The following is a 12,967-nucleotide window of genomic DNA, read 5'->3' on the forward strand; positions in this document are numbered from 1 at the left end:
CTTTCCCTTTTAGCACACCGCGGTGGGCCGCATGCCCGTACCGCGAGCCCAACTCTACTTCAAACAACCCCGCCAGGGAAGTACTTCTCACCAAAGGCACTAACTTGCCCAGGGCGGTTCAGCCGAAGAGGAGTAGGATTGGCACCGAGGGCCCCCCCACTCCAGCGCCACAGTGGCGACCCCGCGACCCCTCAGGCCCCTGGGTGGCCTGGAGAAGCGAATGCACGGCCAGGAGACCAAAAAAAAAAGAAAATTAGCAATCAGCAGGGGCAGAGCCCCCCACCCCCACCCCGGGAGTCCTGCGCCAGCTGCGCCCCACCCGGCCCGAGAGACGCGGAAGGTGGGTGGGGGGCGCGCGGGGGCGGGCTCGGACCCCACGTGCGCCGCCTGCCGCCGCTGCGCGGAGCCCTTTGTCGCGAGCAGCCGCGTTCGTGCCGCACTCGGCGGCTTAAAATAAAGACAATGTTCCCAGCCTCCCTGCGGCTAAATCGGGCGCCGGTGCGGGGGCGGCGAGCGAGCCGAGCGGGAGCTCTTCTCCCCGGCCCTACCTCCCTTCTCCCCTTCTGCCTCAGTTTCCCCAGCTGGTCAGGGGATCTAGCCAAGTCTGGGCGGGGACGCGAAAGGAGTCACATAATCGGGGCGGAGGGTGGGGTAGTTGGGGGGGGCAGGGCGTCTTGCCCCTGCCTCGGTGGCCGTACGGACTTAAGGAGGAAGCCGCTTGGGACAGGGGAGCGCTCGCAATGAGGCACAAGGAATGCTGGACACCCTCCTCTTCCGCCCACAAAATAAGTGTTTTTATTTCTGAAGGGACGTGTGCAGAGGCGGTGGGAGAGGAGAAAAGGGAGACCAAGGGGATTGGGGGGTGGGGGGTGGAGGGGAGCAGGGAGCCTGATTCAGACGCGGAAATGGATGCGGAGCGCGGCGGCCTGACGCCCCCACATTCAGCCACGTGTACGCGCACAAGTGCACGCCGCCCCACCGCGCGCACAAGCCGCCGTCGCCAACCCCGGACCGCCCAGCAGGGGGCAGCCTGAGTCTGCGCCCACGGGCAGGGACAGGTCGACTTCTGACCCAACCTCTGACCCTCTGGGTCGCCCCTGGCGGGAGAGGTGGCTCAGCTCTTCCTCTCCAAGCTCCGGCGTCTCTCTGACTTTAGAAGGGAGACGGCTGGGTGCTGGCTCGAGTCCCACCTGGCTTCAGGAAACTGAGGTGCCTCCACGCGCGCACCTGCCACGTGTGCCCACCACCGGGACCCGATGGCTCCCGGCCAGGCCCCAGGGAGTTCAGTTTCTGTTCCACCTGGCTCCATTGGCAACTGGGCTGCAGCTCACCCTCAGGCATCAGCACCGGGTGGTAGGGGTGGGGGTGGGGGCGGCAGGGAAGATGTTGACTCGGTGAGAAAATGGGCAGGAGTAAAGGGGTGGGGCAACTCCCAACCCCTTGGCGGCCCTCCAGAGTTTTGGGCTTAGAGCCAAGAGACCTAAGTCCAAACACTTGGCCTCCACTTTTTAATCACACTTATGTTCTTCAGTTTTCTCATCTGTATAATGGGACTAATTGATGGTCACAGACCTGCCCACTTCCCAACCTGGGACTTCAACATAGCCCAGTTGGGACAAAGGCCCCACCAGGCAGCCCCTGGACCCCTCCCCATCTATCCTCCGTGGTCAGCACCCCGGGAGGTCTCTGGGGCAAGGCACCTATGGGGCAGAAGCCAGGTCTCTATGGCAAAGGACCCCCCAGGGGTTCCATCGCTGAGGAAACTCAACACAGAAATCCAAACCGGCCTTGGGGGGGAGGAAGAGCGCTGGCCAAGCAGTGGGGCTAAGGGAGGTGTCGAGGAGGGGCAGATTTGTCACTTCCCAGGTGTACACCTGTGAGCCATGAGTGGGAGCTGTGGGAGACAGAGTTTGACAAGCTGGGAGGAGAGCTGTCTGTCTGCCTGTCTGTCTGTCTTCCAAGTGGAAGCTGGGGGTGGACCAGGCAGGGAGGTAGAGGCTGCCTCACTTGTCAGAATTAGCAAGTTCCACAGTTGGGCAACACTCAGACGCAAGCTGAATACAGACCCACGTGCACACACGCGTCCCCGAGCCCCAGATCGGTCGGGTTGCACCTGCATTTACACAGGGACAAGCATGTGCGAGGCACGTGGAGCAGGCACACAGTAAACCGCGCCCCCCGCACACACACACCCTTGTCCGTGCAAGCCGGACACGTATGTACACTCGCACCCGGGCAGATGCAAAAGCGCACAGCCCAGCGCGCGGGCACGTCCTGCTCAGCCCCCAGGCGGGTGTGCCAGCCCTCTGGGTCTGTTCCAAGTTGGAGCCTCTCACGTGAGGCCCAATGTGTCATTTCCAAACAGAAGGAATCTAGCTCCCTCGCAGCAGAGAGGAAGAGCAGGGTGGGTGGGTGGGCGCGTGGGCATGTGCAGAGGGGAGGGCGTGTGTGCGGGGGAATGGGTATATGTGTTGGGGCATGGTGCATGCAGGTTGGGGGCTCTCGGGTTGAGGGGTGGAAAGGAGCGGGGGAAACAGAGTGTGCCTTTGGGTGTGTGTGTGTGTGTGTGTGTGTGTGTGTGTGCCGCCAAGCCTGTGTGCAGTGGGTGTGGATGTTTGCCTCCCTGTAGCTGCTTTCTCTCCCGTCCTGGACTTTTCACCTTCCTGGGTCCGCCTTCCTCATAGGTTGCCCCCTCCCTCCCGGGGCTTGCATTGGGTACCCTGATAGAGGAGGGGGAGACGCTCCAGCACCGAGTTGAACCCCAAGACGCTCCCTGAGTCTTCCCTCCAGCTCCCCCTCCCTGCCTCTCCTCCCTTTCCTCCCTCCCTCCCTTTCCCTCCCTCCCTCCCTCCCTCCCCCCCCCAGCCTGGCGTGCCAGGGGGTGGGACATGCCACTCACTGGCTGTGCCTCTCCTGCTGCCAGTACAGGGCGCAGCTCCCCCCGGGAGCCAGGTGTTTGGGTCCCTGGAGACGCCGCTGGCCCCCGGGGAGGCAGCAGGGCTGACGACCCTCCGGACCCTTCCCCAGGCCCATGGTGAGTAGCTTTGGGAAGGCTTGGGAGGGGCTCCACCGAGGTGGGCGCAGGAGAAGCCTGTCCTTACAGGGCAGGGACCAGAGCTAAAGGAAATGGGGGTGGGCCACAGAGAGAGCAGGGGTCAGGCAGGGGTCGAGAGGGCAAGGGGACTCTGTAACGTTGGACTTGGCTGCTCCAGACAGCCCGTCTCCTGGCTTTGAGTGGAGGCATCTGATGGTTTTCTGGGGCTCAGCTGGCAGAAGAGATGGAGACCCCCCTTAGGAACCTGGAGCTGGAGCCTGAAAGGAATTGGGCTGCCAAGTAGCTGACCAAGCCCCTAGTACCCCAGGGGACAGAGTGGGAAGGGCAGAGGGCCAGGAGGCAGCTCTTGCCACCAGGATCTCGTGGGAGGTTGACACCCCCCCCCACTTTAGTTAGGGTGCTAGTCCCAGAATGTTCTCCTCTTTCTCTCAGGGCACTCTGAAGCCCACCACCCTCGCCCACCTTCAGCCCCCCCAGAATGGACTGAGCCAGCCCGCTGGCCAGATGGACAAGCCAGATGACAAGGTGGGTATCAGGCCAGCTGAAGACCTGGCCAAGAGCCCCCCAGGACTCTCCAGGGACAAGCAGGCATAGGGACAGCCACACTGGCCAGGGAGCTGGCCCCAAGCACTGCAGGGGCCCAGAGGGGCCTCCCTTTGCCCCAAATATCTTGGCCTCCCCCAGGGCAGGTCTGGATCCTGTGCCCAGGTAATGCATGGAGACTAACGGGCACCCATGCCAGGCACCCACCCCAGAGCCCCCAGACCTCACAGTGTGGAGATGACCCAGGGTGTGGGGGTGGTGAGGGTGGGTGGCCAGGAGTTCTCCTTCTTGCAGAGTTGCCCACTGCTGGGCTGGCAGCTGTGGAGGGTGTCATCAGCTTTCATTGGGTCATTCAGACAAGCGCTGCTTGGGGGTTGGTTACCAGTGCCCACGGAGAAGGGCTCACCTCTTCCCACAAAACCTACCTGTAGCTCCACTCGAGGGCTGACCCAGGGCCACTTGCCCAACGGGCCGGAAGGAGTCAGGCTGTCTCCTGCAGCTGGCCGGTCCCCTGTCCCTGGGCAATTGGCTGTTCATTGAGCTGTCAGATGCCAGTTCTCTGCCTCCTGGCCTCAGCCACTCGGCGGAGCCCGTGATTGCTGTTGAGATATGGAGGGCAGGGGAGGAGATGGTGAAATGGGACTGCAGAAGGCGTCACTCTGTGCTCCCCAGCGGGGGGCTGGAGGTCTGAGCGCCAGCCCGGAGAGCAAAAAGAGGTCCAGAGTACCAGGAAGGGGCTAAGCAGAGGTCATGGCAGAGCTAGAAAGAAGCCTCCCCATTGTACAGACGGAGAGACTGAAGCTAAGAAAGGGGGGGAAGGATCTGTTTGTGGTCACTGGATGGCCCTAGAGGGGTCCATTTGGGGCTTGGACCCCGTTCTCTTCACCCTCAGCACAGCGCTGCGCTCCCGCCTCCCCGAGCAGGATGAGGGGCTTTGGGGAAGGGAAGCCGGGAGAGCAAGCAATGGGCAGGCAGGCGGGGGAGAGATGGGTGAATGGCGCTGGGTTTCTGCTGTGCTGTGGTGCCATGGTGATGCCGAGAAGGATGGGGGAGGGAGGAAGCGAGAGGAAGGGAAGTGGGGAGGGGAGTGTGCGAGGCGAAGAGCAGGGAGCATGCGGAGAGGAGGATGAGGGGCCGAGCACCAGTTCCCTGGCCATCCTGGCCCAGCCTGCCGACTGCTGGGCGCTGACATAACCCAGATAAAGCCAGCCACCTGCCTGAGGTCCATCAGAAGGGAGCAAATCGGGCAGGGCTGACGCCTCTCTTCCATCTCAGCAGTGCATTGATACAGCATTTAACTGATGGCTGCTGCTCTCCACAGGGCAAGGTGGCATCCCAGTGGTGACGGTTGACCCTGAAGAGGTGGCAAATTGTATTTGTTTACTCCCTTGTTTCCCAAGCCCAGGCATCAGAGGTGGGAGGTTTTGTGCACCTTTAACCGGTAAAGAGATGACTTCAGAGAAAAGTTAACCCAGGAGGGGGGAGAACTGCCTCTAACAGGCTGGCTTCTGAGCTAAGATCCAGCAGAAGGAACAGGTCAGGGGACCCAGTCAGAAGGAGCGCCCTCCTCATTGCACATGCGAGGTGCCAGGTGCCCTGCCCTCACAGCTGCCTCCGCATGCCTCCTTCTTCCCAGCCAAGGTTCTGCTGGCTTCCAGACCCAGCATCGCAGCATGGCTCCACTCCTCCCTCCTGAACCTCTTCCCCAGCACCCTCCTCATTCTCTGCCTGCACTTTTCTGCTCTGTGGCCAGTGGGAAGGCTCAGGAAACCCCAGTGGGAATCCCTCTCCCCACTTCTCTCTCCCCACCTCCCCCAGTGGCTCTCTGTCCTCGCCTTTCCTCTCCTAGCCAGATGCCCAGCCCCTCGGGATTGGTCCAGGGCCAGGCGATCAACAGTCTGGCCTGCGGGGCTGGAGACTCTGACCTCATCCCTTAACCCTTTGAGCCTGGGCTGGCTTTTTCCTCTCCCTGCCCCCTCCCAAGTGCCACCCCACACCCATGTCTTTTCTGTCGCCTCACTTAGCATCCCTGCAGCTCGCTGAGTTTCCGTGACCCGTTTTACAGGGGAAGATGCTCTCGATTATTTTTCTCGAGAAAATAGCCAGGTAGGGTCTTGCCCAAGGATGGGGAGCTGTGCACATGAGGGGATATGGGACCTGAAGTCACCAGAAGGGTCCCCCCATATACATTTATATATTTATTCCATGTATATTTATTGAGCAGCTGCTATGTGCCACGCAGTGGCATAGAGCGGTGAGTGAGGCAGACGTCCCAGAGAGCTAGAACCACCACCCCCCTTCCCTCAGCACTGTCATCATCCGTTATACAGATAGAGGACAGACGCTGTCACGGACACACGGGCCAGATTCCAAAGGAAGGACTGGCTGCTCACTGGTAACTGATGCAAAGCAGGGTTTGGCCAAGCTCGTTCACGTGGGCAGGGAGGCTGTCGAATCCTCCAATCCCACGAGAGGAGTTTCACATAGGGGGTTGACAGGCTGCTCTCAAGGGGGGCAGAGGCCACCTGGGTCCAAGCCCTGATGGATTTGGGGACAAGCTGCATGGCCCTTAACATCTCCACATCTCAGTTGTCAAGTGGGGATAATAGTATTTCCTGCCTCCCAGGGAACCATTGATGGTAAATTAGATCACGTATAGAAATGCACAGACCCATGGCTGACATGTAGTCAGCAGTCAGTAAATATCAGTTGCTATGATCATAGGAAGATTCATTAATTAACAGTATTGTATTAATTAATTAATTAATTAATTAATTAATGGTTCCCAGCCACCTTCATTGGGAGGCTACAGTTGTGGGCAGAAAAGCGCCTTCCCCACATTTCTTGCCACCTGTCCATGCCTTGGACGTGGCACTCTCGTAGAACGAGCCCCAGCCCCTCCCCTGCAAAGCTACAGACCATCCCCCACCACCACCACCATCCCCTATTCTCATTCAGCACTGCACACACACACATACACACTCACACACACACACACTCGCCCAGGAGCTCCCCACCAGCCCACAGGTTACCAGGTCAGGATAGTGACTTGCCCGAGGTCACACAGCAAGACAACAGCAGGCAGCAGTCCTCAAACCCAGACAGAGGCAGTGCCGAGGGCTGCCTGGGGGAGGCCCCCACCCCTCACCCATCGCCATCACCACCCCCCCGACGGATGTCCTCTGGCCCTTGCAGAAGGTGATGTCGCCATTTCAATCAGGTGGACATCTGGACATCCTGGAGTTGCCATTGAACCCTGGCCCCTTGCCACTCATCCCGGGGCTGCCCCTTGGAGGAATCAGCCCCACCCTCAGGAAAGCCAAGTCCTTTCACGGACATCATCTGGCTGACCCCCCCCCCCCACCAAACCCCACCCCCACTCCAGTGGCCTCGGACAGGCAGAGGATTGTTCCCGAGAGTCACAGAGGCTCGCCCAAACCACGCAGCATGAGGAAAACCCCAGCGTCACTCATGTCTCCCTTTTGGGGTTGCACCACCAGATGTGAGAAGTCTGGAGGTTGGGGGTGGGGAGGTGGGGGCTGCAGGAATCCCCCTTGACCCTCACAGTTCACGGGTGGGGCCCGGGGGGGGGTTGGCCCAGTGGAAAGAAAGCTGGCCTAGACGCCCACAGCCCGGGACAGAGTCCCATCTCTTCCACTTCCCGAGACACCATCCTCACAGGTCCCAGTGTCGTCCCTTATGAAATGGAGATAAACGCCCCCCCCCCCCCCCGCGCGGGGATGTCCTGTGGATTAATGGAAGTAATAAAGTTCACGAAGCACCTGGCACCCAGGAGCTTGTATTGGCACAGCTATTAAAACGGGAGCACTGAAGGGACATCCAGCCTCCTCCCCTCCAAGGACCCCTTAGGTTAGCTCTCCTCTGTTCTGGAAGATTTTTTTTTTTTTTTTTTTTTTAATTCTTCAAAGCTGCAGCCAGCTGCCAGCAAGCACTTGTGATGGCCAGACGTTGCCATGTCCCCACCCTAAGTGGGTTTCATTCTAGCGCCTGGTGCCCCTGCGTCCTCATCTGGGGGACACGGGTCCTTTCTGTCTGGCTTCTTGAGATTCTAGTTTCCGGATCCGGGAGAAGCTTCCCAGCGGCCAAGCTCTCTACAGATGCGCAAACCAGGGACCAGAGAGGGGCAGTGCTTGGGGACCGGAGGGGAAGGGATATGGCAAGAGGTGGCTGGAGAGTGGATCAGAGTAAGGAGTCAGGCAAAACAGAGGCCTCAGCTGAACTCGGGTTTGCACAAATTTGTCCCCAGCAGCTGGGAGGTGGGGGACAGCAGGGGAAGGGCTAAGTGACTGCTGACAGTCAATTCTGAGATTCAAACCCAGTGCCGTGGTCCACGAGGCTGGAGCTGGGCTGAGGCTACCCTTGGGAGCAAAGTTTAAGGTGATGGGGGGTGGGGGGCGTCCCCAAAACTCAGTAATCAAGATAAATAATGTTTTAATGTAATAATTTAAAAATCAAATCCACCAACTCCAGCCTGCAACCAGCCCTCTTGTTTTGTAAATAAAGTTTCACTGGAAGCAGCATCAGGATTAGGGTGAGGTGAGTGAGGCAGTGTTGGCAAAATGTAGGGTTGGATCTTTGCTTAAACTTTTTGATATTTGTTTCAAGATAAATGCAAAAATAATAATAATAATAAACTGGCATTTGATTGTATATTGTGGATGGATTATACAGTGTGTGAACATACCTCAGTAAGACTGCTCTTTGAAAAATGCACGATAAATACTGTGTTAAAATGTTATTTATCTTGATTACCGAGTTTGGGGGCACCCCCTTAAATTTTGTGCTCAGGCAAGTTTCTCTCTAGCCTCACCCTGGTCCCAGCCTTGGTGCAGTGTTCAGCTGAGCTTGCAGGGTTGCAGCAGGCCTGGTCTGCCTGAATCAGCCTTCCAAGGTCTTGGCCCAGACCCTGGGGAGCTACTGGCATCTCAAAGCTGCTTCAAGGCGCCCGGCTAGTGTGGAGGGGAGGGAAGGAGAGGGGATGGCAGTGCCCAGCCTAAGAGCCGGGAGACCTTGGGTTTCTCCCCGCTTCTCTCTGGACCTCAGCAGCTCCCTTCCTGCAGTGGGCACTAAACAGGACTGAATTCAGAATCCAGGGGTCATGCAGGACAACCTGCTAGGGCCGGCCTCCTCCAGTGGCCTTGCCAGGGGAGGGCCCCATGGGCACATGTTGGGCCCAATTGCCAGCTCAGAACAACAACAAAAAAAAACTCAGCAATCGAGATAAGTAATACTTTAATGTAATAGTTTAAAAAATCAGATCAGCCCACAGGCCGACCATCTGTTGTCGTCGATACAGTTTCATTGGAACAAACCACGTGGGCTCAAATCCCAGCTCCTACCTTCCATGGGGGGATCTGGCACGAATTCTCTTACTTTTCTCAGCCTCAGTTTCCTCATCTGAAAGATATTGAGATAGCAGCTACCCTGGTAGGTTTTAAGGAGCTCATCCATGTAAGCTCTCTTACAGTGCCTAGCATTCAAGGAGCACTAAATAAGGATCACTGTTATAACTGGTGGCTGATGTCATATCAGAGATTTTTAATCAAAGAAGTAGAAATTTCCAAGCAGGAGACGGCTTCCATTTGCTATGTGCAAAGGGTTAAGGCAAAAAAAAAAAAAAAAAAATTAGTGCTTCCCATGTGCCTGGGACTATTCTTAAAACTGCATTCATTGTGTTTGTTCCTCATGGCAACTAATTGATGTATTACCTAGGGGCTAGTATTATCCCATTTTTTTGGCGGGGGAAACCAAGGCACAGTTAATATCTCTAGCCGAGGACCCACACCCGGTAAATGGCATAACCTGGATTCAAATGCAGACCCGCCTGGCTCCAGAGTTGGGTTCTTTAACACTGACGTTGTATGTGAACCCTCGTGTGCAAATTTTCCCGGACACACCAGCTCGCGCTGATGACCACGGTTCTTCTGGATTCTTCCATGGCAGCCCGGACTCCCCGCCCTGAGAGTCACTCATACGCTGACGGTCCACCCTCGGCCACAGAGCCTCTGGGTTCCCACACTGGCCCAGCCACGCGTCCCCGAGGCTCACGGCAACACCCCCACCATCACAGGGCTTCAGCCTCTCTCTCCTAGACCAGGTCCTGGAGAAACACCAGGGCTCAGTGGGTCCTCGCCAATGCCTCTTCCCTGGAGTTTTTCCACTGACACGGCTCTCGAATGTTCCAGCTACTGGTGGGAAGGACCTCCAATCTCTTCCATGGACAGATGGACCCCAAAGACCCAGACCTGGCTTCACCTTGGCCGTGGGGGGCCTCCTGCCCACTCAGAAGTTTGCCGAGGACCTCAGGCTTCTCTTTGCACAGCCCCAGCACCTGGGCCAGACTCCAGCTCCAAGAAAAAAAAAAATCAGGGGGATCTCCCCGTTCCCCTGGCTGCCCCCCACTCAGCTGGGGCCCAGGAACAGAGCAGGGAGAGGGAGGGGAACCTCCCACACGCCATCTGGGGCCAGACCCCCGCTTAGCTGCGACTGAGCCCTTGTCCCTCCTGCCTGCTTTTCCTGCAGAACTTCTCACCACCACACACGTGTCTAGTCCCGGCACAACTTGCCCTGCTGCCCTCAGAGCAACCCCATACACCAACCACCAGCCCCTGCACACACATACACACACACACACACAGGCACAGAAAACTGTATGCATACAAGCACCCACAAAACACACACACACGCCCAGCATCCCTCTGCTCCTGTCTCTTTCTCTGGAGTCCTCCCCGCCTTCCCATCTCTTCCTATTTGAGCTCCACAACCTAAGGAGAGGAGGAGGTTCTAATCTTGCTCCCCGCTTTGCATGAGCCTGGTCAAGCCACGGTCACTTCTCAGAGAAATGGGATAATAAAGGTCCTTCCTCCAAGCAATGGATGGAAGACAACAAAATTAGATCATTCAATTAGGAGACGAACCATGTCTGCCACGTAGTAACTGCTCAGTCCATGAGGGCTATAGTGAAGCAGCAGAGTGAAATGCTGAGAAAATTTGGCAGAGATAGACGTCAAGTGAGGCTCCAAACTCCTGCCCCGTGAGCCAAGCAGGACAGGCAAAAAAGTAGCAATGGCCAGATGAGAAAACTGGGGCTCAGAGTCTGAATGATGGAGCGGGAGCGAAGCATTGGATCCTTGGATTCCAAAGGCCCTCACTCTGCAGGCAAATCCATTCAGTGGCTGGGGAAATGCGTGACAAATGACCATGGACGTGTAGATACCAGGGAGGGAAGGCGATGCCGTCTGGGAGAGCTCCAACTGCAAGGTCCTGGCACCTTGCACCTGGGGCTAATGGAGACGTCCAGCCGACCCAACCCACACCCGTGTCCTCTCTTTTCAGGTGAGGACCTCCCCGTAAGGAAGCCCTGCAGCCCACCTGGCCACCATGAACACCTCGGCCCCGCCCGCCCTCAGCCCCAACATCACCGTCCTGGCCCCGGGAAAGGGTCCCTGGCAAGTGGCCTTCATTGGGATCACCACGGGCCTCCTGTCGCTGGCCACCGTGACGGGCAACCTGCTGGTTCTCATCTCCTTCAAGGTCAACACGGAGCTCAAGACCGTCAATAACTACTTCCTGCTGAGTCTGGCCTGCGCCGACCTCATCATCGGCACCTTCTCCATGAACCTCTACACCACGTACCTGCTCATGGGCCACTGGGCTCTGGGCACGCTGGCCTGCGACCTCTGGCTGGCCCTGGACTACGTGGCCAGCAATGCTTCTGTCATGAACCTGCTGCTCATCAGCTTTGACCGCTACTTCTCCGTGACCCGGCCCCTGAGTTACCGGGCCAAGCGCACGCCCCGTCGGGCAGCCCTGATGATTGGCCTGGCCTGGCTGGTTTCCTTCATCCTCTGGGCGCCAGCCATCCTCTTCTGGCAGTACCTGGTGGGTGAGCGGACAGTGCTGGCCGGGCAGTGCTACATCCAGTTCCTCTCCCAGCCCATCATCACCTTTGGCACGGCCATGGCCGCCTTCTACCTCCCCGTCACAGTCATGTGCACGCTCTACTGGCGCATCTACAGGGAGACGGAGAACCGGGCCCGGGAGCTGGCGGCCCTGCAGGGCTCGGAGACCCCAGGCAAGGGGGGTGGCAGCAGCAGCAGCTCCGAGCGGTCCCAGCCGGGGGCTGAGGGCGCGCCGGCCACCCCGCCCGGCCGCTGCTGCCGCTGTTGCCGGGCCCCCCGGCTGCTGCAGGCCTACAGCTGGAAGGAGGAAGAGGAGGAGGACGAAGGCTCCATGGAGTCCCTCACGTCGTCGGAGGGCGAGGAGCCCGGCTCTGAGGTTGTCATCAAGATGCCCATGGTGGACCCCGAGGCGCAGGCCCCCCCCAAGCAGCCCCCCAGGAGCTCCCCGAATACGGTCAAGAGGCCGACCCGGAAAGGGCGCGAGCGAGCCGGCAAGGGCCCGAAGCCCCGGGGCAAGGAGCAGCTGACCAAGCGGAAGACCTTCTCGCTGGTCAAGGAGAAGAAGGCGGCGCGGACCCTGAGCGCCATCCTGCTGGCCTTCATTCTCACCTGGACGCCGTACAACATCATGGTGCTGGTTTCCACCTTCTGCAGGGACTGCGTCCCCGAGACCCTGTGGGAGCTGGGCTACTGGCTGTGCTACGTCAACAGCACCGTCAACCCCATGTGCTACGCGCTCTGCAACAAGGCCTTCCGGAACACCTTCCGCCTGCTGCTACTCTGCCGCTGGGACAAGCGACGCTGGCGCAAGATCCCCCGGCGCCCGGGCTCCGTGCACCGCACCCCCTCCCGCCAGTGCTGACGGCGCCCCCCACCTCGTCTGAGGTCCCGCCCCCCGCCCCCGTGCCTGAAGCGGGCAGGGGCGGGCTGTCCTCGTGCCCACCCACCCCTCACCCCACCCCACCCCACCCCACCCCCACTCCAGGGTCCTGACCCCGCTCAGGCCTCTTCCCAGGCCCCTGGGTCACCTCCCCGGGCAGCCCCCGGGGGGCAGACCCTTGCCGGCTTTGCAAACCGTGCTGTCTTCCCAGGCCGGGGAGCGCAACCCGGGGAACTGGTTTTACTGTTCCCTGCTGGGTGGGAGCGGGCTCTACGGCGGGAAGAAGGCCCAGGCGGAGGATCCGGGAGGGCGTGGGGCTCCTCGTCGGCGTTTGGACAGGAAGGCGGGAGCCTGCGGGGCCGACCGGGAGGAGGGTTTGACTCTGCGGGCTTCCTGGGCGCGGGGCTGGCCGGCGGGGCTGCGGGGCGGGCCGCCCCCTGGTGGCCACGGCGGGGAACTGACACTGACCCCGGAGAAAGGAACACTTGGCTGGCGGGGGTGGGGGGTTGCACCCTCTGGCTGGGCACCCCCACTTCCCCAGCAGGCAGATCCCGCCCCACCAGGCCC

General features: G+C 59.4%; 1 protein-coding gene across 1 annotated transcript; it reads left to right on the forward strand.

Moving 5' to 3' along the window:
• Positions 1–2,915: 2,915 nt before the first annotated feature.
• Positions 2,916–12,386, forward strand: CHRM1 (cholinergic receptor muscarinic 1). Its single transcript, XM_077114978.1, has 3 exons — positions 2,916–3,034; positions 3,488–3,580; positions 10,955–12,386. Exon 3 carries the CDS (start codon positions 11,000–11,002, stop codon positions 12,380–12,382), a length of 1,383 nt encoding a protein of 460 aa, XP_076971093.1. The 5' UTR covers positions 2,916–3,034; positions 3,488–3,580; positions 10,955–10,999; the 3' UTR covers positions 12,383–12,386.
• The last annotated feature ends 581 nt before the right edge of the window (positions 12,387–12,967 follow it).

The sequence above is a fragment of the Tamandua tetradactyla genome, chromosome 9 (genome assembly GCF_023851605.1).
Source record: "Tamandua tetradactyla isolate mTamTet1 chromosome 9, mTamTet1.pri, whole genome shotgun sequence".
Lineage (NCBI taxonomy): Eukaryota > Metazoa > Chordata > Mammalia > Pilosa > Myrmecophagidae > Tamandua > Tamandua tetradactyla.

Coding starts and splice junctions, on each gene's coding strand:
- CHRM1 (XM_077114978.1), top strand. CDS start 11,000: ATGAACACCTCGGCCCCGCCCGCCCTCAGCCCCAACATCACCGTCCTG.